The sequence below is a fragment of the Peromyscus californicus genome, unplaced genomic scaffold (genome assembly GCF_007827085.1).
Source record: "Peromyscus californicus insignis strain IS unplaced genomic scaffold, ASM782708v3 Scaffold_18__1_contigs__length_77618521, whole genome shotgun sequence".
Taxonomy (NCBI): domain Eukaryota; kingdom Metazoa; phylum Chordata; class Mammalia; order Rodentia; family Cricetidae; genus Peromyscus; species Peromyscus californicus.
The window spans coordinates 74,087,880-74,114,051 of NW_026294480.1; the positions used below are offsets into that span (position 1 = coordinate 74,087,880).

General features: G+C 50.0%; 2 protein-coding genes across 13 annotated transcripts in view; one reads left to right on the plus strand and one right to left on the minus strand.

Annotated features, from left to right (window-relative positions):
* Positions 1 to 12,292: 12,292 nt before the first annotated feature.
* Positions 12,293 to 21,800, plus strand: Nr2f1 (nuclear receptor subfamily 2 group F member 1). 2 transcript variants are annotated; one of them, XM_052743675.1, is made up of 3 exons: positions 12,293 to 12,840; positions 15,260 to 15,787; positions 20,763 to 21,800. In XM_052743675.1, the coding sequence occupies exons 1-3, from the start codon at positions 12,387 to 12,389 to the stop codon at positions 21,041 to 21,043; spliced, it is 1,263 nt and encodes a 420-aa protein (XP_052599635.1). In that variant the 5' UTR covers positions 12,293 to 12,386; the 3' UTR covers positions 21,044 to 21,800. The 2 variants fall into 2 exon arrangements, with proteins under 2 accessions (XP_052599635.1, XP_052599636.1); XM_052743676.1 differs by lacking the exon at positions 12,293 to 12,840 and adding an exon at positions 13,021 to 14,588.
* The window catches only part of Fam172a (family with sequence similarity 172 member A), a 483,175-nt gene continuing 472,796 nt past the window's right edge, over positions 15,794 to 26,172 (minus strand). For 10 of the 11 annotated variants that reach the window (XM_052743685.1, XM_052743677.1, XM_052743684.1 and 7 more), the window contains one exon: positions 15,794 to 17,868. In XM_052743685.1, coding sequence (XP_052599645.1) covers positions 17,717 to 17,868 — 152 coding nt within the window. In that variant the 3' untranslated portion in view covers positions 15,794 to 17,716. Of the gene's footprint in view, positions 17,869 to 23,488; positions 23,644 to 26,172 lie in introns of those variants that run through there. The other variant, XM_052743679.1, reaches the window with a different exon arrangement.

A 26,172-nucleotide genomic window follows, 5' to 3' on the forward strand; every position in this document is an offset into this window, starting at 1 on the left:
CGGTGAGCACAGGTCCTAAGTGGAAGCTGGGGTTCCTCTGACCTGGCTTCGGGACCGCCTCCAGAGCAGGTAAATCCTTGTGTGCCCGGCCTCAGGGCTCTGGCACACCCGGCCTCAATACCGCCACGTGCTCAGGGCTGCTGTGCCCCAGCTCTGCATTTGGGGGCGGTTTGCGCGCGCATGCACTCTCACACGGCGCGTGCTTCTCCGTCCCAGCGCCTGGGGCCCTTCTAAGGCTGTCTGGACAGCGGAACTTTGCGAGGTCCTGCAGAGCACCAACACTCGACCGTTTCGCGGGCATTAGACGCGCGGTCGCCCTAGCCTGAGAGGCCTGGAAGGTGTGAGGCCATCCAGAGCCTAGCAAGGGACAGCTTCTTCCCGCCTCTGGCTTTCTCCCTGCCAGTCAGCCCAGCCACTTGTCAACCCTAGCTCCCTCGGCTCCCCTTACTTCCCAGCAGCTACAAGACAACACTAGGCCAGGCCGACCTGAGCGCCCGGTCAGCTCCCAAGTGCGCGGTCCGAGCTGCCCGGGCTCACCCGCGCCTCCAGGTAGGAACAGCACCGCGCACTTTTCCAGCCTCTGCCCTTCACCTCCCCCTCCCACACACACCCTACTGAGCGAGGACCCGCGGGTGTTTGGGGTGGCTGTTGTTCTTTTAAAAGTATATTAAAGGATCATTGGCGTCTCCCAGTCAAGTCATTACGCCTTTATCCCCATCAATTAAGCACACCTCAGAGGACTGCTATTAAGAGCTAAATTGAGCTGCAAAAGTAGGTATCCCGTTTCAGGCAGATGTTGTTATCTCCCGCTGAGGCGCGGCCGGCCCGGCTCTACCTCCGCTTCCTGCTCCCGCCCTAGCAAGGACCGACCCGGCTTTCCGCGCGCCGCGAGGAGGCTGAACCGGAGGTCGCAGCCTAAACAATGCGCTGGTGCTAGGAACAGACCTAGCCCATCTCAAGCGCTGTGCACGTCAATAAGAAGTGTCTTCCAGAGTTGAGTGGGGGACTACGCCAAAAGCTAGCTGAGCGTTTTTGCTCAGAGAGGTGGAGAATATCTGTTCTTAGCTGGCTCCCAGCTGGAGATGCAGAAGGAGGAGGTTGTGATGGAGAGGACAAACTAGCGAGCCTGGCTGGCCGTCTGCTTCCGCGTGCCCCTTTTCCTCCTCCAGCCCCTGCAGTCTCTTTCCTGGTAGCAGACCCCCAGAAACCCAGAACGCCTTGTGGATGAAGGCGCGGCGCGGTGCGGTGGAGATAGGGAATTTGGAGCTACAGAATCCCCAACAGAAAGGTGCAATTAAGACAAAGAAAACTGACTTGGGACTCCTGTGGCCTTCCGGCCAGATGTGTCTTTCCACCCTTTTTCACTTCAGACACTCGAAGCACCACTGTCTCCCACAGCTGGGAGACCTTGGAGCGCTAAGGAAAGAAACAAAGGGACAGGGCCCTTACTGCAGTCACAAGGTTTTCTTCGTGACACTATCCACACAATAAATTAAGCCAATGCTAAAGGAGATTAATTTCCCAACATAATCCAATTAAAAGATTTCTAAACCAATCTTTTACGAAAAAAACTTAAAAGGTGTGCGGTTAAAGAGGGGCCTGGTTTTGATGACAGTGATTTATCACCTTCACACTGAACGCAAGCAGGGAACGGTTGGTTGGCGTCCTCACTCTAACCTGTGCCTTCCAGAAAGCCACCTCACCTACCACACTAACCTGGGCCTGGCTGAAAAGGAAGGGACTGGGGTTGCTTACAAGCACCACAGACTTTTTAAAGTGCTATTAGATTTATGGTCTCTTTGTCGACGCCCATCTAGAGTAATTAGCACATATGTTCTAAATAGATGATAGTTTTGTGAGCAATAAAGCAATTACCCATCGTTGGAGCTGACAGTTCCTCCAACTAAACTCCAACCAGCAGCTAATTGGAAAAGTCATTTCAGCTACATTGTCTGCAATTAGTCCTGCTAAACTACTACACCCCAACTTGCTGGTTTGAGGTTAATTTATTCAGCGTTAAATTTGCATGGACAAGCCTTTGCCACAAAGGGACTTGCCTTTTGCCCCCTCTGGACTGTACCCAGGAACTAAAGGAGCAGGTGGGGGTAACCAGCTGATATCTGGGGGCCAGGATGGCGCCTGGACCAAGGTGGGAGGGTGCCTCCCATCCAGTCTGAGCTCCAAGGTCAGTGTCCATCAGGCTGAATACCTACAGAGGAAATCATTGTTTCTTCTGCTGAGCAAAAACCAGAAGAAGCCGTCAGTTTGTGCTACCAAAACCTCCATTGAAATTTTAAATCAAAATACAAAGGAAGCAAAGAGTTCTGGATCACGCCCCTCCTCACATCCACCCAGGACCACCCCTACTGTCCCGAAGAGATAAATGTGAATCAAATAACACCCACCCAAGAAGAGTTCTCAGTCCTCATCTGGAGGAAGCAGCCTCCAATTCCCAAAGTGGCTCCAGGAGAGAAAAGGCTACAAAGGTCAGGAAGCCTGGCTTCTGCCCGCTGCGAGCAAGCGGCTCTGAGCATACAGCTACTTCGCCCTGAAAACTCAATTTCTCCATAACTTTAACTTTCTTGTCTTTGTTGTTTCCCTTTTCCCTTTTTTTTTCTTTCCAGATCTTTTTCTTTCTTCTTTCCTAAAGTTAAACCCAATCGGTCCAGGGTGTATGTACATTGAGTGGAAACAATGTGGTAAACGTTGGTTTGACGCCCCACCGGCACTTCCAAGTACCCACAGCTAAGATTCTTCTACTTCATTTAATCTTTAGTGGACAGGGCTGCCCCAGTGCTCCTATTCACCAGGAAACCCAAGGAAATATATCAGTTGGGGTTCAAAATCCTGGGAGGGAAAGAAGAGTTAAAGAGAGATTAATCTGCCCCCACCCAGCTTCTAACTTCTGAGCTGCAGCCTCAGGAGGCTGGCAGTAGTAGAGGGCGGCTGAAGCCCCCAGCCTCTGCAGCCAAGGGCATCTGTGTCAGGGAGCAGAGAGACTGGCAGCTTGACATGAGAACTTGTAGCCCTGGTAACGGAGTATTCCCCTAGAGGAATTTATAGCAGTGTCCCAGGCTTAGAATTCTGCTTAGAAGAACATGGAGGGGGGTGCTTCCTAGGGAGGAAAGCCTCTTGCTTTCAGCCCTAAAAATCACATGTCCTTTTCTGGATAGCTATTCGTATTTCTTTTTAAAAGAAATGTAGCAAACCCAAAGGAAGATGCATTGAGTACTGTTTTAGTCAGCCTGAGTTTTACTAAAATAATTCTAGTATTAAAATAATTTGTAATCAATTACCAGCTTCAAGAGTTGAAAATATAAATATAAAGGAAGAAAAACTTTTAATGAACTTTTTGTTCAGCTCTTATTTTCCACTTATTTATTGTGTTTTGTCTAATTGAATTTGAAGCAAGAGAAATTGAAAGTAAAGAACTTGTTACCAGTCTGTCCCACCTGTCACATCGTCTCCACCCTCTGAGGGGAGACCCTTCTATCAGGTGACTTCTGGTGGAAAACAAAAAGAAAATAAGATGTCTTTTCTAAAAGATTAACAACTGAGTTCTTATTTGTGTTTTTATAATACTTAAATGTGGCGAGAAACTGAGGATAAGAAAAAGCTTAAGGGAAAGCCAGCTAAAAGTATCACCCGACGTGGTGGAGAATTAAAACTACACAAAGGGCAACAGAATCCATGCAACCCCTTCAGTGTGTGAGACATATACACATACATCCATGTCCCCACCAAAAAACACCCTAAGCTCATGTGTGCAGAGATGCAGTCCTATGCAAGCTCAGCTAGCTGTCTGCAGGCGTGTATTCACTCCTGGAGCAAAGGCATTTTTGTTGCTCCCATACTTTCTTTCCATTAAGAGCGATTAGATGATGTCTATTCAAAGTTGCTGATCCAGAGAGAAAATAAGAGTAGATAAAAGGAGATTTCAAGTGACCTCCTCATCCCTTTCACACCAACCTGAGCCCTAGAATAGCCTAGGATCAACTAACACAAAAGCCCTTACTTTCTCCTTTCAGCTTCAGAAGATTTCATGCAAGGGGTTAACAATAAAACATAGAACTACTCTGAGTTTTGTTAGGTCATGCATTTGGAATACTTTATTAACTCCTCCTGTGGATGAGCTATGTAGATTTTCTACCTCTGACATGAGAAAATAAAATATACATATCCTAACATAGGACATAATTATTTACTGTTCTGCATGGTTTGTATCAGTGATGTGCTGTATTCATCCCTTTCCATTTAAACTTTACCTGAACCTTTACCCCCTCAAATATGGAGGACACTGTAATAAACATGTCTTTCCACTGACAGTTTGGAAGAAATTATTAGGTTTACTATTTTGATCAGTTTTCTGGTAGGTAAACACAATTGCAATAAGACTGCAGTCACTAGATCTGCTGGGCTTCTCCTCAGTCACTAGTTCATATAATAGTCAGTGAAGAAAATAGCATTAGAGATTTAAACATATTCAAGCAGTCTTTAGTCAGTGAAATGTCCAACTCAGCTCTACTTCTGATGAGCTAATCCTGTAGTCAAAGAAATAGGTGCTCTGACAGGTAACTATTAAGAGAAATGATTATATAGCACAGTTGATTGTATTGTCAGGATACTCTAACAACCTTCAAACTCATTTCAAAACTTCAACTTTTCATCTAAACCAACCCATTATCTCTGGGAAGAATAGCCATGCAGTTATTCTTCAGCCAAGCCGGGCATTTAAAATAAAAGAATGTGCATTTTAACATAAAAAGGCAACCTTCTTTCTTTCTTTTTTGCAATATTTCTTAGCTAGTCTAGACTCGGATTTTATAAAAGGTAAATATTTGACTCTGGCTTCACTGATGTACTAGAAATGACTGTCACTTTTCCTGTTGGTCTGCATCTAAATGTCAAGCTCTTGCCTTACTGTCCTGCTGTCCCCCTCCCCCAGATTCCCAATCCTGGGCTCTCTAACTGGAAGCCCAGGCACACTGAGATGTCTCTCTTATCTTTCCCAAAATATGTTTTATAAATGTCTTGGTTTGAGATAGAAAACTAAACCACTTACTAAGGTAAGTTCTTTCTCTGAGTTTGTTTTTTTTTTTGTTTTGTTTTATTGTTTGTTTTTTGTTTTTTGTTTTTTTTAAAAACTCAAAGATGACAAAGAAAAAATGCCTTGGCTACCAGAGTGCCATTGGTTATGGAAGCCTACTAGTTCCAATGTTCATTGAACCCCATGGGCAGCTAGGTCCATCCACTCAGGCCAGCAGAAGCCCAAATCCTAGCCTGGATTTTCCACCCTGGCTTTCATGTTGACAGAGGCATAATTTTTTACAGTTGGGCAGCTATAATGAAGACTGTAGTCAGGCTTAGGAATGAGGGAGAGATTTCTGATCTAGCTGGAGCATATTTATTTATTTTAGCTTTAGTAATCTTAAAACATTGGGTGGGCATTCCTGGACATCTCCCCATTGTTTCCCTCCAAAATATCTGTTCTTATGTTAAATAATCTTCTTCAACTGTATTCTCCCTGGCTTTAATCTCATGCCAAGGGAGACTACTTGATTTGGTAACTTTAAAACAAGCTCTTTAGGAAAGGTCTACATCAAGATCGGAGGAACTGACCTTTCTCAAAGGGTTTGCAAACATGTTCGTCACTCCACATGAGCTTGATAAAAGGGTTACTTCTGTCCTGTGGTTTCTCTAAACAGAATAATACTGTTTTAACGACTTAATCGTATGAAAGTGGTGTACAAGAGAATTTTCTATACATATGTGGCCATTAGTAGGTCTCATTGGCTCTTGAGCTAGATTTATGAAATGCCTCTACAAACCTTTTTTTTTTCTTAGTGTGACTTAACAAAAACCTAAAATGTATGTGATCTGGTGTCTTTCTGGAAAGCAAACTGCCAATGTGAAAGACAAAGGATTAGTGAGGAATAGGTTGGCCTAATTCCTACCTGGTAAAAGAGCTATGGAGTTTATGTAAATGGGGTAAAGAGGCCACTTAGACTCAGGCTTTGGAACTTGGGTCACTTATTCCCACTACATGGGCAGCCACAAACTCTGCATCCCCCCCCCCCCCCCCACACACACACACACACACACCAGTTACTCACTAGACACCTGGCTGGGAAATCAAGGCTTTTAAAAAAGGTGATTAGCACCCACCCATGATGCTAGAAGAGCATAAGGAATATAGTAAACTCACAGCTTAACCCAAGCAGAGGGCACCTTCTCATTTAATCTTGGTGGAATTGCACTGGAGACCTGGTGTGTAGAAAAAAATTACAAAAAGAAGACTATGGATGAGGCCTTCCTGCAAGGCCCGTAGGGTCCCCAGACTTGTCTAACCAGAAAGGAGTGACTCTGGAGAAGGTGAAGCACAGTGTCCCTGCCTTCGACCCCACACTAGCAAGACCCTTAGAGTGCTGGGGCTAAGTCCACCACGGGTGCTAGTCCAGTAACCATTTTCAAACTCATTTAACTTTCCCAGGGTGCTGGCTGGTGTGGAGCCAACAGTGTGGGTGAGAAGAGAGGAAGAAATCTGAAAGAGAGAATGGAAGGGAGAAAGATGGAAATCTCAACTGCTTTTTCTGTTCTAGCAGTTGAGCGAGTCTGGCTAGGTGTGTGGAATTTCACAGTTTGAGGACTCCGGCGCCCTTGAAAAAACATGAGCATTTTCTCTTAGGTGCCCTATCCAACCACAGATACTAGGATCAGGGACGGCTGTGGCAAGTTGGACTGTTGTCAAATGACTTTAAGAAACAAAGCCAGACCCTCCCAAGCCTGGGCTGACCAGCCGGGGCCTCAGGGAAGCCATTTTGGTGGAGGCCGTACTGGGAGCCCGAGCACAAGTGGGACCCTGTGAGTGTGCGGCCGCCTGAGGAGCACAGAATCCGAAGCCACTGAGTCCTGGGTGCTGCTGGGGCAGACTGAGTCTCATAGGTGGCCAAGGCCCTCCTCAGAAAGGCACTGCTTCATTCTAACTCCTCTCAAGCGACTGGGGACACTTGACTCCAAAGAACACAAGCATCTCCCCTTCCCGAAAGCCCGAGGCTTCCCCTGCTGTGGGCACCACCAACAGACTGCCTCCCGTGCCTGCTCCTAGAGCTAAGGCTGAGAATTGCGATCTCGTTCCAGAGGAGCTGGCGGCTTCACCCAAGGCCTGAAGAGGCCGGCTTCCTCCACTCCGGGGGTCAGTCTGGGTCCCAGAGGCCTATTTGTGAGTTTGGAAGCTTGGGGCAGGGAGGGGACGCGGGAAGCAGAGACCAAGATGGGTGGGCGACATCTCTCCCACTGAGTCTCTGCTGGTCCTTCAGCTTTGTTGCAGGACTTGACCCCCGACTAGCCCTTCCAAGCAGGGCTGATTCATTCAAGAGCCCACCCAGCCCCCCGGGCGCGGTCCCGAGTGTCAGCTCCCCACCCCCACCCCCGCCCGGCGAGCCCGCCCTGCGCGCCCTCTGACGCAAACGCGCGCCCCTGCCCGGTGCAGGGGGGGTGGGGGGTGGGGGCGGTAGGGGGAGCGCTCCGGTTGGTTTTAATTGAAGCTCTTCCTTTCACACACACAACCTCGGCCCCCACTCCTGGGAGGCGAACCCCTCCCCGCCCCCAGCCCGCCTGGCCCAGCGTGCGGAGTCTGGCTTTACTGCCTCGTTGCTCTCCGGCCGCCGCCGCCGCCGCCGCCGCGGCCGCGGGTTCTCTGCTTGGGAGAACCGCGGATGTCCCCTTTAATCCGCTGACACTATCGCCCACGTCAAACGGGCAGCCACCGATCGCCTTACTCCCCCGGCGGCGGCGGCGGCGGCTGGGGCCGGCGGCGGAGAGCCGCTCCCGAGGTCCCCGCTGCAGCGCGGCGAGGCGCAGGTGCCCAGGCCCGCCGGCTCCACCGCAGCTCCGGCTCCGCACGCCGAGGGCTGACCCGGCGGGTTCCAAACCCGCTGCAGCCTCGGGTCCCCTGCCCACGCAGCCTTTCCCGCCTCCGCGGGGGGCGGCTCCTAGCGGGGGGCCTCTTTTGGATTTGGCCCGGGTCCTCACCCCCGAGGAAGTGCAGCGGAAAGGATGGGCGATGGTAGCCCCCCGACCAGGCCCAAGCGAAAGTTCTCCCGGCCCCACCTGGGCCGCCTGGACTACATGTCCAGGCTGCCTGCCGAGGCCGAGGGAAGATTGCCCTTCTGCCCAACCACGTTGTCGAAGGTTAACAGACCCCCAAGTTCCAAAGAAACGATTATGGTTGCGTTACTTGCCTGGTCGGGCAGGGCTCGGCCGACTGTCGCTTCTGGTGCCCACCGTGTCCAGTCCAGAGTCCCAGGGCGGCTGGACGGGTGGACCCGGCTTCCAGCAGGCCTCCGGTTCCCGGACGCTTGCTTTTGCGTCTTCTCCCACTCTTCTGCGATCCTTCCCTCCCCCCAGCCTCCGTTCAGCTGCTCACGGCTCCGTCTCTGATTGTTTGGGAAGTAAATTTTAGAATTTCTATATAAACAGCGCTCTCTTGCTCTCTCTCCCTCTTCCTTTCTTCCTTTTTTTTTTTTTTTTTTTTTTTTTTTTTTTTTGTCTTTTGTGTGTGTGAGGGGGGTATTTTTTAATCATATCACTTTCACCTTTAAACTAACCGGGAGACTTGATCACGAATATTAGGGCTGAGGGGCTAAGGCCAGGAGCCCCTGTCACCCCCTGTCCGCCTCTCCATCAGCTGCATACAATGGGCCGCAGCACACAGGATGCAGGCTCCATTATTCCAGATAGGAGAGCTGTGGGGCACACATAAGAAAGTCTTTATTCTGCTCTTTAAAAAAATTATCACTGGCCACTAAACGGTAGGTCCCAGAGACCAAGAAGTGTAAAGCGTACCCCAAGCGCGCGGAGCTTTCCAAACCCCTCCCTAGTGAGATTTAAAGTGGGAACCTGTGTTAAAAAGCAAACCTACCTCTTCAGCACAGCTTGGCCATTTACTTCCACCACTACCTGGGGGCGCAGAGACAAACTTTTACGCTCTCCCGAGCCGAGGGGTGGGCTGGCAGGAGGGACTCCCACTCCGGGCGGTGGCAGCCGGCTTTGTGGCTCTGCTGCCCTGCGCCCGCCTGAGCCTGCCTAGGGGAGCGATCTTAAAACCCGGGGGGGTGCAAGTGTGGGATTGGAGAATATGTAACTAATAGAAGTATCGTTTTCGTTTTCCCCCCAGTACGATCTTTCAAGGAAAAAAAAAATCCATTGAAAGAATTTTCAAAGTGCTGTCTTCGTTTGGAGAAAAGGCTCCGGCTGCCTGTGGGGAGGGGAGGAGGCACCCGGCTGCCTGTCGCCTGGGAGCGGCTCCCGTCCGCTAGGTGGCAGCCGGACCTAGCGATTGCTGCAAGCCCCGCGGCGGGACCCGCTCCTCCCGCCTGCCCCTCCTCCTGCGACCAATCACCTTCGGGAACGGGGTCTCGGCACCCCCCACACAGGCACACACACACACACACACACACACACACACACACACACACACACCACTCTGACTCCCTCCTCCTCCTCCTCTTCCCCCTTCGTGTCCCCCTCTGCCCCGCTCTCTCTACCCCGTCTTCTCGTTCCTTTGCTCTTTTCCTGTGACTCTGAGTTGTGGGCACCAACAGCCGCCCCACGACGATATGAGGACTTACTAATGCTGTATTAATAATTATTGAAGCATTGTTTGGAGTTGGAGCATCCTGGGGATAAAAATGATGAAGAAGGAAAAACAGGATTGATTGGAAAGTTTATTTTAAGATCATCTTTGGGATGAATAGGAACCATCGATTCGGATCGAATTTGTGACAGGAGCTGCAATTTTATGAGTGTGCTTTGTCGTAATTACGCATCCCAAACTATGATATACTTCAAAATTTTTTAAATGAGGAGGCTTTTTTAATAACACAAAATTAGCAGGATCCAGGCTAGGATTATGTTGAATGTGAACGAAGATTCTAGACCCAGTATACTTCACAAATCATTAAAATGGTGGTTTCATTCTCATTAATTTTTCCTAACGTTTTCAGCGACACTCTACGCTCATAAAATCTAATTTTAAAAACTTTTCAGAAGACATGAAATAATTTCTTTATCATTCTCGTTTTTTTCCCATCGCAACGCGTTCTCTTCCTCACCATCCCTTCCCCCTCTGGTGTGTGTGTGTGTGTGTGTGTGTGTGTGTGTGTGTGTGTGTGTGTGTGACCATACACGACCCATACTAATCAGGTCTCAGAGTAAATAGCAGCGCAGGGCGATCTCAATGTAAATCGCGCTTGTCAGAAGCACACCCCCTCCCTCACTGCTCTCCTCCTCCCCTCGACGTCCCAGACTGTAGGTAGGGGGGGAGGGGGAAGGGCCTTCCAGCCAATGGCGTGCAGGAGGCTTGGCTAACCTTAGCCTCCCATTTTCTCTCCCCCCAGTCAGGGCTCTGACCAGTCAGTCGCCTTTGATTATCAGTTGCCAGCAGCCCTTCTCTTGGCTCCTTGACACGAGCTCCATATAAGGCAACCATCTCCATAGAAACGTGTCAGTTTCAATAGTAGTGTCAAAGTTCACTATATACAGACATTCGCGCAGATCCCCCTTTCGGAAACATTGCTCTGAGTGTCCTCCCGTTTAAACGCCTTCAATTTTGTGGTCCCTCTCCTCTCCTCTCCTCCTCTCCTCTCCTCTCCTCTCCTCCTCTCCTCTCCTCTCCTCTCCTCCTCTCCTCCCCTCTCCTCTCCTCTCCTCTCCTCTCCTCTCCTCTGCCCCTCTCCCTCCTCTTCTCTCACCCACTCTCCTCTTGCCCTATCTCTCCCCTTTCTTTTTCTTACATAGTCTACTACTTGTCCCCCTTTCTCTTTCTCTCCCTCCTCCTTTTCTCTTTCACTCCTTGCCTGCAGAAGAGAGACTAAACTTGAAAAAAAAAAAAAAAGGAGGAGGAGGAGGCACCCCCTGCGTATTCTTCTTATCGTTATTTTATACATATATGATTTTTTTTGGAGGGAGGGTGTTGGTTCCCGGCTGAAGAGCACTTATTTAAAATACTAAAAAAAGAACATTTTTGGGCGATCTCCAGGGTTTTTTTAACTAGCTCTGTGTGTTATAGCAGAAGAAGCAGAAGAAGCAAGAAAGAGGAAAAGAAGAGGATTATTTATTCGACCTACTTTGGATGTCTCTCTCGCTTTCTCTTTTTCCTTTTTTTCTCAAGTATTTTCTTCTGATTTTTATTTTTTGCTATTTCGCTGTGAATTCGTCGCCGGCGTGAATTATCTCGTATTTTCCTCCCCCTTCCGTCGCCTCCCGAAAGAAGAAGGCAGAGAGAACCCGGCGCCACCCGCACAACAAAAAGAGCAAAGTGTGTGATCTTCCTTGCCGGCTGCCTCCCGCTCTCCAGCGCTGCCTTCCTGAATGGCTGGCTGCGTCCGGCCCTGGACCTGGCCCCCCGACACCCGAGCTCCCTGATCGTCGCCGGCATCTTCGCCCCGCATCCTGCTCGGCTCTCCCCGCTCCCCGCACTCTTGAAGCCGGGCGAGGGCTCCCGCCGGGACAGCGGCGGCGGCGGCGCGGGCAGCCCCGGCCTCGGCTCGCGCTCGGGCTGCGGCCCCGACTCCAGCTCGGACTCCGGCCCGGGCCCCGGCTCCTCCAGCGGCGCTCGCAGCCGCAGCAGCCGAGGCGGCTCCTCCAGCGGCGCCTGCAGCCGCGACCTCCTCCTCTGCCGCCGCCGCCGCCGCCGCCGCCGCCCTCGCCGCTTCCTCTATGTCGGCTCAGCCCGCGCGCTGCGCGTAGCCCGAGCGGCCGGCGGGCGGGCGGGCGCCCGGCGCGGGTGAGCGAGTGTGTGTGCGAGTGTGTGTGTGCGCGGGGGTGCGGGCGAGGCGGAGGGCGAGTGTGTGCGCGCGCCGTGGCCCATGCCCGCCGCCCCCGGCGCTGCGCCCCGCGCCGCTCCCGGCTGCCGCCTGTGCCATTTCTGATTTTGCAACTTGGGGAAGAAGAAAAAAGCGAGAGAAGGGAGCTCGCTCGCCGGGGGGTGGGGAGGGGGGAGAAAGAGCGCGGCCCCCCCAGGAACGGAGCGCGGGGGGAGCGGGCGAGGGGAGCAGGGGTGTTGGGGGGGGAGCCTGAGAGCCTGGGGGGGCTGCAAAAAGAGAGAAAGAAAACAGCAGGAACCACAACAAAACGCCAGCAGGGCGGGCGGGCGCGCAGCAGCAGCGGGGCGGCCGAGGCAGTAACGGCGGCGGCAGCGGCGGCGGCGCAGGCAGAGGCCGGTGCCCGGCTCGGGCTCGGCTCCGGCGACCCCGGGGCGCCCGGTGGGCCCCCCGCCCCCTCCCCCTCCCCCCTTCCCCTTCCCCTTCCCCTCCCAGCGCGCCCGCGCGCCCCGCGGCCCTCGGCGAGCAGCTCGGCTCCCCCCAGCGCTCCCCGGGCCCAAAGATATGGCAATGGTAGTTAGCAGCTGGCGAGATCCGCAGGACGACGTGGCCGGGGGCAACCCCGGCGGCCCCAACCCCGCAGCGCAGGCAGCCCGCGGCGGCGGCGGCGGCGAGCAGCAGCAAGCGGGCTCCGGTGCGCCGCACACGCCGCAGACCCCGGGCCAGCCCGGAGCGCCCGCCACCCCCGGCACGGCGGGGGACAAGGGCCAGGGCCCGCCCGGTTCGGGCCAGAGCCAGCAGCACATCGAGTGCGTGGTGTGCGGGGACAAGTCGAGCGGCAAGCACTACGGCCAATTCACCTGCGAGGGCTGCAAAAGTTTCTTCAAGAGGAGCGTCCGCAGGAACTTAACTTACACATGCCGTGCCAACAGGAACTGTCCCATCGACCAGCACCATCGCAACCAGTGCCAATACTGCCGCCTCAAGAAGTGCCTCAAAGTGGGCATGAGGCGGGAAGGTGAATATTTCTTCTCTGCTTCTCTCCCTGCGCTTCGCCCGCCTCCCTGCTCTTTCTTTCTCCCTCGCCCGGGTGGTTGTGGCTGTGGGATGGGGCTCCTGTGGTCCCAGCCGGTCCGGGCTTCCCAATCCTCGCTGCATTCCTCCCCCAGCGTCCCCCCCCCCTTCCAGCTCGCTGCCGCTGCCTCCCCCTCCCGGCCTGCGCTCCTCTCCCCGGCTCCTCCACCCCTCCCGCTGCCTGCTCAGGATTGTGTCCCTGGGATCGTGAGCTGTGGTTTAAAAATCCCCTCCCTTCCTCCGTTGGATGTGCTCCGTGTGTGTCTCGCTCCCGCCTGTGTGTGAGGATGCTTGGGGCTGTGTTGGCATGAACTTGGGCAGGGGTGCTTATTTCTCGCAGAAAACTGTTTCCGTGTTGGTTGTTTATGTTTTTGTTTTTATTTTCTTCATTTCACTTTCCCCTCCACCTTACCCTGCCCTTTATTTGGAATGGGAGAGGGCTGGGGCTGGAGGACCCAGAACCGCAGGGTCATTGCTGCCATCATCCTTTAGGAAGCTTAGCTTGGAAAAAGAGGAGTGAGATTTATTGCACTTGTAGGTCTAATTAGGGGGAGGGGGGCTTCTGGCCTGTTCACTGGTTCCCTCTCCCCTTCTGGGATCTGGGGCCGCCTCCTCCCGAGCTGTGGCCTTGTTTTCACCCCACTACTTTGAAAGGAAAGTTTGTGACTGAACCCTGCCTTCAGAGTATTGTCATTTTTAGAGCTTGATACTCGTTTTATTTCTTCATCAAACTCCACCCTCTGCTTAAATACTGCATACAAATTACAATTTACAACGGCATTTACCGATCCTTCTGATTTGGCTTTAATGCATAGACTGCAGCTGGCATCAGCTTCTGCGTCATTTAATCGATGTGTTGTATGGGTTTTTTTTTTATTAAACACAACTTTTGATGCTGAATCTGGATATGCTTCATGTTCATGTGGCATGAGATGGAGCACTTTTCTTACAAATATATTTAGCGGTTTATAGTTAAAGTTTATCTCCTGACAACCATTAAAGATATCTTATAGTCAAATTAGTGAACCAGTCAATTTTGCAAAATGTAGATTACTTCTTCTTGTAATTGACTTCAAAATTATATTTTATATGTCACAAGAAAATAAATTGAATTCCTTCAGATCTCAAGGAGAAGGCAAATATGACGACTTCATTTCTAGCTCCAGGGAGATTCTGTAGGCATCTGGGGGGAAAAAAAACAACAACTTTGAATTGTGATCTCATTTAATTGAAAAATAACTGCCAAGTTCAAAACTATAATTAGAAAAAGTATTCTCACCATTGTGTTTCAAGAACGTAGATTGCACTGGAACTCTCTTTGGAATTAGAACCAAAGAAAACAGAGCCCAACCTGAAATAGGAGAGCTCTGTGGACATGGACCTATCTCTACTAATTTGTTGTGGGTGGGAGGGAGAGTTCAGAAGCCCTAACTTTCCCTAAAGTTGTCTTTGTTTACATGGCAATTTAAAATGCTGGCGCTGTCGAAGTAAAACATACACATAAAAAAAAAAAACTTTGGTCAGCTTTAAGAACTCACAGCATGCTTACGTTTTGCATTCAGATGGTTAATGAATCCAGTGTTTTTGCAGTTGCAAGCTCGTGCATTCACTGGGCAAAAGCTGGCTGCAGTGGCACCGCGCAGGACAGACATTAATTATATTTCCTACTTTTTTCAATAATGTTTGGCTACTGTAAGTTCAACTTTTTCTTGAAATATTTCAAATTTCTGTTGCTTTTTATAGTGAGAACTTTGTATGGGGTGAGCAGGAGCCGGGAAGATGGGAGAGGGTTGTGGGATGCTTACTCTCTGGTCAAAAGTTGTAAGTGGTCAGTAAGATGTGTAACTTGTATCTCTTTTAAAGATAATTCTGTAGCACTTTAGAGATTATGGGAACATTTTATGCACCGAACGCTGCTGCTTTGCAAGTGAAGAGTGCATTAAGGCTTGTGCCTGGTACTACAGCCTTTCTCGGGTTTCACTTTTTTTTTTTTTTAACTTCGATTTGTATCATTCTGGAAGGATGAATGGGGTTTCATTTATCTGTGTGTTGCTTCTTAGTAGCTGGGGGGTTGGGTGGTACTTTCTTGGCCAGGCAGAGCTAGGGGCCTTGAAGTCAGGCCTAGTTCTTTCCTGGCTGAAATAGCCAAGGGTGCAGGCTATGGATGAACACATCGAGCCGGTGAAGGCAGAGGGCTTCACCCCAGATCTCCTGGCAATGTGGTCTGTGAGTGAGAGCCAGCAGGAGAAGATGCGTGTGACTGCCGGAAAGAACTGCATTGCGTTGGGTGCGCGCTGCGGCTCGGCGATGTTCACAAGCCCCCTGGATGCACATTGCCTCTTTTCTCTCTTTCTTTTTGTCAGCGGTTCAGCGAGGAAGAATGCCTCCAACCCAGCCCAATCCAGGCCAGTACGCACTCACAAACGGGGACCCCCTCAATGGCCACTGCTACCTGTCCGGCTACATCTCGCTGCTGCTGCGTGCAGAGCCCTACCCCACGTCTCGTTATGGCAGCCAGTGCATGCAGCCCAACAACATCATGGGCATCGAGAACATCTGCGAGCTGGCCGCGCGCCTCCTCTTCAGCGCCGTCGAGTGGGCCCGCAACATCCCCTTCTTCCCGGATCTGCAGATCACCGACCAGGTGTCTCTGTTACGCCTCACCTGGAGCGAGCTGTTCGTGCTCAACGCGGCCCAGTGCTCCATGCCCCTGCACGTGGCGCCGCTGCTGGCCGCTGCGGGCCTCCACGCTTCGCCCATGTCCGCGGACCGCGTCGTGGCCTTCATGGACCACATTCGCATCTTTCAGGAACAGGTGGAGAAGCTCAAGGCGCTGCACGTCGACTCTGCCGAGTACAGCTGCCTCAAAGCCATCGTGCTGTTCACGTCAGGTGAGGATGCGGTCGCGGGGAGGGCAGGCTGTGCCGGGAGCCGGCGCGGGCACCGTGCGGCGGGAGCCTAGCTCCCCGCGATTCCCGCGCCGCCGCTGTCGCTGTGAGGCTCGGCCCTCACCCCACCTTAGGCCTGCCCAGGGTCTGCAGCCCCTGTACGTGGATGTCGCGGGCCGCGCCGCTGCCATCTTGCGAGCTTAGCGTTACTGGAGCGGAGGAGGCTCCGGGGAGGCCGGCGGCCTGGCCTGATGGCCTGGACCCCCGGGCGGGCTTAGACCGAGGCGACGGCCTGGGGAGGGGAGAGGCATACACTGTGGATAGTCTGGCTGCGTGTGTGCTCGGTGTGTGTGTGTGTGTGTGTGTGTGTGTGTGTGTGTGTGTGTGCCAGAGCTCAGCGTTTCTGGGGGAGGAACGATAGAGAAGGAAGAGAACGTGGGAAGGTGGCTTCCTACTCTGTGTGGCACTCTCCTTGGATGAGTTTCCCGACAGTGAGACACAGACAGAGGCGGAAAGAGAAGAATACGCACAAATAAATCATAAATAATCCCGCTTTATTGCTGCCTGATTTTCCCTTATCGGAAACCATTCATGTTTGCAGTTGCTGGGGTTATTGAGGGTCGTAAAAAACGGATTCGATCTAAACAAGAATGATAAAAAACAAAAGCAATACTGTAAAGCCCGCAAGCATGAGAGGATTGCGGGCCGGGAGATAAATTTCATAGCTATGCAAAACACACGAACATTGGAAATTTAAAAGGATGCCTTAAAAATATCAAATTAAGTGTAGGCGGTAGTAGCACGCATGTTAACAATCCCTCTTATGATAGATGGTTCAAATTAACTTCCAGGAAAGTGCATTAACGTTGCCTTTGAAGGGCTCTGGTCTGAGCGTGTGAGAACACTAGCCGCCTTTTATTATTGGAACCTGCAAGAGGGAGACATATAAACACCAGGGACAGCAGGTAACAGCGGAAATACAAACAAAGCCCGAGAGGACTCTGGTGGGGCAGAGATGCTTAGATGGGCCTTGCCCACTATGAGGAAGGTTAGCTGCGGTTTCACCACCGCTATTGGTACTGTTGTTTTTCATTCGTCCATTAGGAGAACAAATAAACCATGCTAATAAATCTATCCTAGAGCCAGGCCCTCCAAAGCCAAATTAAAACCATCCTTGAGCAGAGATGGCAACAATCTCTTTCCTAAGGCCTTGCTGAACAGTAAGCAGTGGGATAATATATCACTATTTCTTGACTTCCATGCATGAAGAATCATATTTACATTGTATCAAAATGACTCTTAAATTTGCACAATATTGTAATGTGGCAAATGTAGTATTAATATCGATCAGAGCAGCAGATAATTTATTTAGACAAGAGCAGCTCATTTGTATGCAAGGTGGCCAGAGCCATGGACTTGGGCCGCTCCCCCACCCCTTTACCTTCAGCACAAATGCAGGTCTGCTAGTGAGAGGGGGGTTATTCTTTGCAAGGTGCAAAACTTAAAACAAATGGAAGATTTATTGAACAGGTTCCTCGGTGTTTGAATGCGTTTTGTCTTAATAAGTCTTCTTGATGGAAATGTGTTTTTCAAAAGTGACAAAGAGCCTGGGAAGCAGCGACCGGGATCCTTTGACTCTGGCAGGCCTAGGCTTTGCTGGCGTTCTCCTACCCATCGCTTTAGCCAAATCCATCAGGAATCCAGCCAGTGAAGAGAAGCTAGGGTTTTAAAATCTCACCCAGCAAAGTGTCTTAAAGCAGACGTGTGACTTGGAGCTGGACAGAGGTTTTCTCAGGAAAGGTCTCTCTTCCCCTTCCTGATGTCCCTGAAGTTCTTTGAATCCCTTCGACTTTGCTGATGGTACTGGTTCCCAGAGAGAGGCCTAGGACTGTGCGGGCTTCAGGGAACATTGCAGAATTATACAGGCTTCACTTATAAATTTTCCATCCTAAAGCATTCCTGTGAAAAGTTCTTTAAAAAGAAAAAAGTTTTCCAGAGAAGTTTTTGAACCATGTCTTCAAGGTGCAAAGGTGCTGAGAAGTGATCAATAACAATATTTTGTTGGGAAATTGCAGGCAGAATATCTGAAAATGGAAATAGAACTGTCAGTAGTAATTCACCCACCTCCCTTCCATACAGAACATTTCCACTTTTGACTAAACTTGTTTTGATTGCTAGCCAGAAGGGAATTCATGGGAAGAAGGGAATTCATGGGAAGCCTTCTCAAAGTCGTCCAACTTTTAAGCAAACTTAGAATGATGGAAAGGACAGTTTTAGACATATTGTCCAATGTGGCTCGCTCTGGCAAGTATTTGAAGCTGGCATGGGGGTCCCCTGTGGTGGTTTTCACATTTGGCCTCCGGATGGTATGTTTAATCCTTAATATTCTGGACAGCATCCAAAGACTAGGTCATGACCTGAACTTGCTTTTAAAAAAATTCTTTAATTCATATACCTAAATATTCCTTCAAATAAATGAGACTGACTCTGAAAAGAGCCATCTAGTTAACATAAATACAATAAATCCATTTTCAGCACAATAATAACTTTGATTTCTAGTTATGGCAGCTGATTACATCTATATTTCCTGAGCACTAAACTCTTCTGAATGCACAACATGAAATACATTCTCTGCACTACAAAGGCTAAGCCGGGAGGGCCTGAGCAGTAATGGTTATTTATTTACATAATTTCTTTTCCATATACTGTAGAAGAATTATTGAAGGTTCCCACATTGACACTACCATATAAAAAGTGAGACGTGGATTTTGGATATTCTGTCTCCTTTTCTTATCTGGAATGTAATTCATCAAGGGCAAATATGTACTAAATTACACCCTTTGCTCACCTCTCTTTGCCACCACAACCTACCAACTAGTTCCAGCATACACACTGTCTGTCCACAGATGGGGGAATTCTGCTGCAGGGTGAATGACTACTGAGTGTGTGAAACTGGGCCAGAACTAGGACTCCTGTTGGATGACTGGTACCTGAGAGGCAGACCCTCCTACGGAAATTCCATCTCAAAGGTGGAAGCAGCCAGTGCAGGGCCCTAGTGTACCTGTCCAGGCTTCTCCTTCTTGGAGTCACCTATGTGGGAGTGAGGAAGTGACCTTGTAACCTGGGGGCCCTAATGTTTCACTGACCTGAGGACATGTCATATGGACCTTTAAGGAAAAATCTGTAGATCTTTCTCATATTGTGTTGTCTGTGGCTTAGACTATCCCATGGCACAAGGGACAGAAAATGTATGCAACGCAAGATATATGTAAAGGCAAGTCTGTTTGACGGCCATTCAGCAAGGCTATGCTAGAAGGCAGGCCCACGGACAGACCTCAGAGTCCCCACTCTAAGCAGTGAAGCCCCAAGTGCTCCTGCCCTGGCAGTGCAGGCCATAATAATCTCCCTGGCTTCCTAACTCAGACCAGCATGGGTGTACTGCACCAGCTGCATGGAGTAATTAGACATCTGAGAGGAACCCAGTCTGGAGCTGAGGTCAAAGGAGACTTGCCTCCGAAGTTCTTGAGTTATCACTAGTTTTATTTATATATTTGCTTGAGGCCATGCCCTTGTAGATGAAGGTGGTAGAGAGCTTTGTGACTCCAGCTCTTGAACTATAAGGGTGCACAGCATGGAAACAGCGGGCACAGATTTGGTTTTGAATAGTTTGTTTTCTTGGGGGGTCACACTTCCCCATTATACAGTGTCCTTTTACAGGTGGTATCATACATAAATTCCTTCCTCCATCTCTATATTAGCAAACTATGTCTTTGATATCTAGTCAACCTCCTGACTGGCTAAGGGTTCCTCTGTGATCTCCCTGATTTTAAAATATGTATTATTAATATTAAGAAATGGCATAGGGAGTAAGGGGAAGTTTCCCCCTGTTTCTCTAATTCCGTGCTCCTCTTCCTTGGCTGGGACTTGGTTGGTGGATATAGGGCAATCTGCTCTCTTGAAATACTTTTAGAGGACCAAAAGGGGCTTTGGTTGGTTTGAAATAAGCACAAAGGTTTCCAGTCGCCATCACTGTATGAAGGTGCCTTGTCCCTTTTCTAGTCCTGCTGCAGGAAATCTATCTCCCCCCAAATCCATGCTTAATTCCCCACTCCCCCACTTCTGAGACAGAAGTATCAGCTGCCTCTAGCCTAGCTTTGTGTCTGCTCACTGTAGATGTTTCCTTTCTGCGGCCTGAAGTAACTGAGCCATGTTCCTCCTGATTATTGTATAGCTTACAGAGATGTGACCGGTTTTCCATTTCTTGATCTAAGGAGCAGAGAGAAGTGTCCCCTCGCACTGAGGATTTGTTGCGCAGTACTTGCTTGCATACATAGTTGATCTCAAATCCTGTATTGCTATAGCATGGGCTTGATCTGACTCTTGGTCTTGACAGCTTGTGATCCTTACCTCCCGCCACGTGTATTCACTACACAATCTAGCTTCTCCTTGAGCTTGCTGGTTGGGGTCATTTCGATTTGAGAGGAGACTCAAAGGAGCCTCTTAAAACTGCTTCCAAGGTTGCACATTTCTTCGGGGGTCCCAAGTACCCCAAAATCAGGAGAGAAAGGGGCAAATGCCTTTCTTTTAATGAGCACAACCAGAAAGATTCTCCCCTACAGGAGAGAACAGGTTGCTATCTACAGCAAACATGGATTCACCATCGGGCATTATTTAATCCAAAGGTGAAAGAGGAAAACACAGGGGTGGCGAGGTTGTACTTCTGTGTGTATGTGTATGTATGTCTCTCCCATGTTCCCCTAGGCGTGGGGAGGGGGATTTATTTTTATTTGTATGGTGGATGGGGAAAGAGAATGTCAGGGAAGGGAGCAAAGAGGCACAGAGGGAAGGATTTATTTCTTATTCTTCTACTTTTTCCCTTTTCTCCTCAAAAACATTAATGGCCGTGTGCCCTTACTGCTCACTAACCTAACGGTCTGTCCCCTTTCCCGGTCTCTCCTTCCTGTGGCTGCTCTGGCAGATGCCTGTGGCCTGTCGGATGCTGCCCACATCGAAAGCCTGCAGGAAAAATCGCAGTGTGCCCTGGAGGAGTATGTGAGGAGCCAGTACCCCAACCAGCCCAGCCGCTTTGGCAAGCTGCTGCTGCGATTGCCCTCTCTTCGCACAGTGTCCTCCTCCGTCATTGAGCAGCTCTTCTTCGTCCGTTTGGTAGGTAAAACCCCCATCGAAACTCTCATCCGAGATATGTTGCTGTCCGGGAGCAGTTTCAACTGGCCTTACATGTCCATCCAATGCTCCTAGACCTGGGGCGTTTCCACCTGCCCCTGTACCCCACCCCCTAGAGACTAAGAGGACTCACCCAGACCAAGGACTCAAAAGCCTTGGGGATGTGGTATGATGGACCAGGCAGGCCAGGCAGAGGGGAGGAGGGCTGGGGACAGGAGCAGCCTACTCTGCAGGAATGTAGTCTGAGCTGAGAACTAGGAGGAAAAAGACTTATTGAGGGTCTGATGTATAATGTAAGTACATTGGAGAGGAAAGAAAAGGACCTCGTGTCTGGTGAGAAAATGAAAACAAATTTTTCGAAGAAAGGACCATGAGAAATTTAATAAAATAGAAGGACTCTAATGGACCTTCCAGGATTTATTGTGGATGGATGTGGATATATTCTGTACAGAAAACAACTCATATGGAAGTGGACTGAATCCTATGTAGAAACACACACACTGAACATTGTTATTCATTTTGTAAAATACTAGTCTTTATTTTCATTTTTTTGTAAAATTTAAACATCGTATGCGCATAAAGAAAAAGGAACAAGATTAGGGGAAAATAACATTTTCCAAATAATTATAAAAAATGTCCTGTGTCTATGTATCTATATCTGTTTTGTATTTTTTTCTGGTTCCAAACCAGATTTCCTGTGATTCTATACTAATAATTTTTGATATAACCCTTTGCTTCTTATAATGAGTGCGATATATGTTGTCGAGGCTGTTCTTCAAGAATTAAAATTGAAGTGAAAATTTAAACAAAAATAAAAGAATTTAGCAAAACCCATGTGTCTGGTTACTTGAACTATACCCTCAGAGCAAGAGAAACCCCTGAATAATTTCTGTCTTGAATAAACTGTTAGAATCTGGATTTTTGAGAGGGAGAGGGGACTTTTAAGGCCCAGTACTAAGTTTGCTGGTCTGTTTCTTACAACAACCACTGCATTACTTCTGTAAAGCTGATGAAAAGGCCAGGCTGTGTGGGATGGTGTCGGAGGGGAAGGCAGGAGCCTGGGTGGCAGACAGACGTCTTTGTGATTCCACTCCAAGGGCAGCAGCCCTGAGCACAGCTAAGGCAGAGGATGGGGCAGGCTGCCTTGCCTTTGGGGCACAATTTCCAGGCACTGTAGGCCTCACAGGTCTCCTCAGACCCACTACACCTACACTCTAACTGCAAAGGTGGGGAGAATTTGCAAAGGCTTGCCTAGCAGACCTGGACAAGGTGGAGGGGGGACTCCTCAAAACTTTTGAGTCTGGATGGGCCACTGACTCTAGGTCTTGCCCGTCACTGCCTCTGGACAGGAACTGGGACATCAGTACCAGGGATTTTGACTTTGTTCCCTCCTGTGCCTCCCTGGAGATCTACCTACTTAAGGTTTGCTCTTGCCTGGAACTGGTGCCCTGGTAGGTGGTGGTGGGTGGACAGAAGCCACCCACTGCCACTCCCTCCAATCCCTCCCCAATGGCACTTCAAAGCTGGAAACTAGTAGTACTAGTCAGGAAGCTGGGCTGGATTGGGTTCTTCCTGAAAGTGCCATTTGGACCCTAGTGACCCTTGGAGGAGAGATACCTCTTCTTGAGGCATCTAGCTGGGCATGCGTTGAGGGGCAAGCTCTGTGACAGCCTTCAGAGTATGAATGTTTTATGGGATCCGAGTTGGAGCTGTGAGAACACATACTGCCAAGGGAACGCTTCCTTAACGTATTAATAAAGCCAGATCTTTAAAAATAAAACCTCTCTCTCACATACATCCCCCACCCCCTGGCCTCAGATAGGCTTAGCTGAGGCAAGAGCTCACTTTCAGGAATCATCTGTAATCCTGTGCTTTCATTTTGCTGTCTGTAAGTTCCCAGGTTCCTACAATTCTTAAGTGAGCCCCACCTGCTTGACAGTTTTTAGTAATTTGGGTGCAGCACAGCATCTGCTAAGCCACTCTGTAGGTCAATGGCCTCAAACCAGGCCGCTAGAGGACTACCTAAGTCAGGGCAGCTAGGCAGGCTGGGTGGGCATGGAGCCTTTGGGCCTACATTCACTTTCCTTCAGTCTGGACACCCAAGGCACAGGGGACTCCTGGGAAGTACTGGGAACCCTCACAGACAGGCTAGTGGCAGAGTGTGGGTTCAAGGGTGGACTGCAGCTAGGCCACTGAGTGGGAGGGGAGCCGAGCTGCCAGGAGAGCTCACTGATCTTTCCTGCTCTCTTGAAATGAGATGTAAATATATTCATTACAATGTGATCCCTATGATGAAAACAGATAAACATTTTTCGTAGTTCAGAAATGTACTTTTCAATTAATTTCAATATGGAGGCCCAAGCACAAGACTCCTGGTGTAGAAAAAGGCAGACAGCACAGGTCCAAGATGCACAGTGCACTTCCTCAGGACTCCAGGGCGCCTGTGGTCATTTGACTCTTGCTGACTGGTGGGGTCAGCAGGGTGCTGGGGAATCCTAGCGACTTTTGCAAGCCTGGGCCCAGCTCCCAGCCATTCTACCATGTGGAAAGAAGCGCAGGCCTCCCTAGAGGCACCTCCAGGAGCCAGGAAACATGGAGCGGGGAAGAAGAACCAGGGATACGTGCAAGCCCACTGGTCTGTTTGGGAATTCCCGGCACTAGTTTGTTCTTCCAACCTGCAATATATAAGGAGAGAAGGTTGTGCTTCTGGAATCAGAGATGTAGGTCTCTTCGTAAGATAGAGGAGGACTCCGCAAGACTCGGGAGCTGTGCACCCTCGCTAGGCTGGACAGCTACTTGAACCTGCAAGCTTCCCTTTCGGAGCACAGACCGCAGAAAACACACACACACACACACACACACACACACACACACACACACACACACACACACACACACACACACACACACCTGCTCACCCTGAGGGAATGTTGAGGAACCAAGACAGAGGCCCAAAAACTGCTGCTGTAGCCTACTAACAACAGGGAAGCGCCCTGCTACAGCCCCGGAAGCACCCTTTGCTTCCTGCCTGGCCTTAGAAGGTGCACGTGGGGCCGGGCCAGCAGCCTCTGGGCTCTCAGCGCCGCGAACAGGTTCCAGTAGTGGCCAGACTGCCTGAGTAGTGCATCTTGTGCTTTCTCTGGCTCTAGCTGTTTCTGTGGTCCTGGGACTGAATCCGAAGCGAGGTTGGGCTCCTTCTTCCTGGGTGGCCGGCTGGTGGGCCCTCAGTATTGAGCCACTTCCATGCTAGGCGCCAGGGGGAGCCGTGGACGCAGGGTGTGAGTGTCGAGGTGAGTGTATGGCTCCGGAGGAGTAGCAGGAGCCCCTGGACCCCAAAAGTTGGGAAAATGGAGACCAGCTAACCGAGCACGGGAAAACAAGGGTTCCCCAGAGTCAGCGGAAATACATCTCAAAACTGAAGGCAACCAACGTAAAATGACTTCTATCTCCAAATTACCTATTTAGCTAGGATTAATGCTCTTTTATAATCCAAACACTTGCTGGGCACCCAAGAACTTCAGGGACTTCAAAATAGATTTAAATAAATTACCTTAGCTGAAACTTTGAGAAATCACTAGGAAAGCCAGGGTGTGCCTTTGCAGCTCAGATGATAATGCAGAATGGGAAGGTATGACCTTTGACATGCTCTGTTCTTCCCACGCCAATTCTGGTTTGGCATCAGGCTGGGTGAGAGAAAGCCCAGAACAGAGATGTGGATCGTTTGCTGTTCACCTTGCACTTCTAGACTCTGCCCCTCCTTAATAGGGGTTGGAGCTTCTGGCAGCTCCGTGGGACAGAGTCTTGGAGACTTTACAGCCCAGCCTTGGTATTAAGGACGCTGGGGAGCTGGACCCCAAAGCCAAGCTCTTCAGGGCAGTGCAAAAAAATTAAATCAGTTTGTTTTTGAAAATGTTTTTGTTTCCTTCTCCTTTTGTCCATGCATAGGCAGCTCTTCTCTTCCTACCCTGGCTGACTCGTGTCTGGGATGCTCCCCTGTTCCTCGGAGCACGTCACCTAAATGCCCTGCAAGTAGGGACCATGAGAAGCATGGGGAGGGGGAGAGGGACAGGGGGACCCAAGTGGGAACCAATAAAACTCTTGTTAAAGGGCCTGTTCAGGATCTGTGGCATCACTCGGCTGGCTTTTTGCTTGGGAAGCCAAAGAGTCCTATTTCTAAATGAGTTAAAGACCCATTTACCTCTGTCGTGTTCTATTCATCAAGCCACAAGTTGAGAGTTCCTAACATGAAACTATTTGTTTGCTTACACAACCAGCTGGGCGCAATTTCACGTCTGAGATATCTATCTGAAAGCGCCTCTCATTTATTATCTCTTCTTGTCAGGGAATCCATTTTCCAACTCTCCCTCCCCCTCCGAGTTTGTTTATTTATATATTTATTTATTTATCATCGGACATCTTTGCTTGGGGAGACCCTCTCCCCAGGGAGCAGCGGCTTGGGGCTCAGGGCCTACTGGGCCCAAGGTCTTGGACCAGGGAATAATAGCGGTCGGTCCGCTGTGACTGCTGCTGTGACCCCAGCTGGCTAGGAAGCAAGAGATGGAGTGGGCTTGTGGGCCAGACCCAAAACTGCTGGGCAGCCTTGCTTCTCGGAAGTTCTCCCTGCTAACTCCCCCCAAGAAAGCTTCAGACACCTGTGCAAGGGACAGAGGTAGGCGTAGGACAGGGAAGTAAAGCCTGGATTCTTTTCTGGAGATTGTGGCCGGAGATTCAGATTTGAGAGATACTTTGACAAAGCCTCATCTGCTTCCATGTGGCCAATTTCTTCTTCTGGGGCCAGATCGCAGAGTGAGTAACCAAGATGTAAATAGTAGTGTGATGGGTTGGGGGAGGGGGCAGTGCATTTATTGTGTGTGCAGAGGGGGAAAGACAGCACGTGGTTTCAATTTTGAAGCACAAAGAAATAACATGCAATGCAGAAAATAGGTTTATGAATGTAATTGAGAGGAAAGAAAACAATTAACACGGTGGAAGGTTGCACTTCAGAGTCCCCACCCCTGGCTTTCCCTTCTCTCCAAATTCGAGAAATCCAGATCATGTAGAACAGAGTGGGTCTAGGCAGTTGGATCCTGCTGACAAGAGACCCCCTGATGGGAATCTCAGTGATAGCTAAATAATGACGTCTATACATCTTCTGAACTGCTAAGGCTTCTTCTAACCAAGCAAGGGATCAAATCCCCAATCTA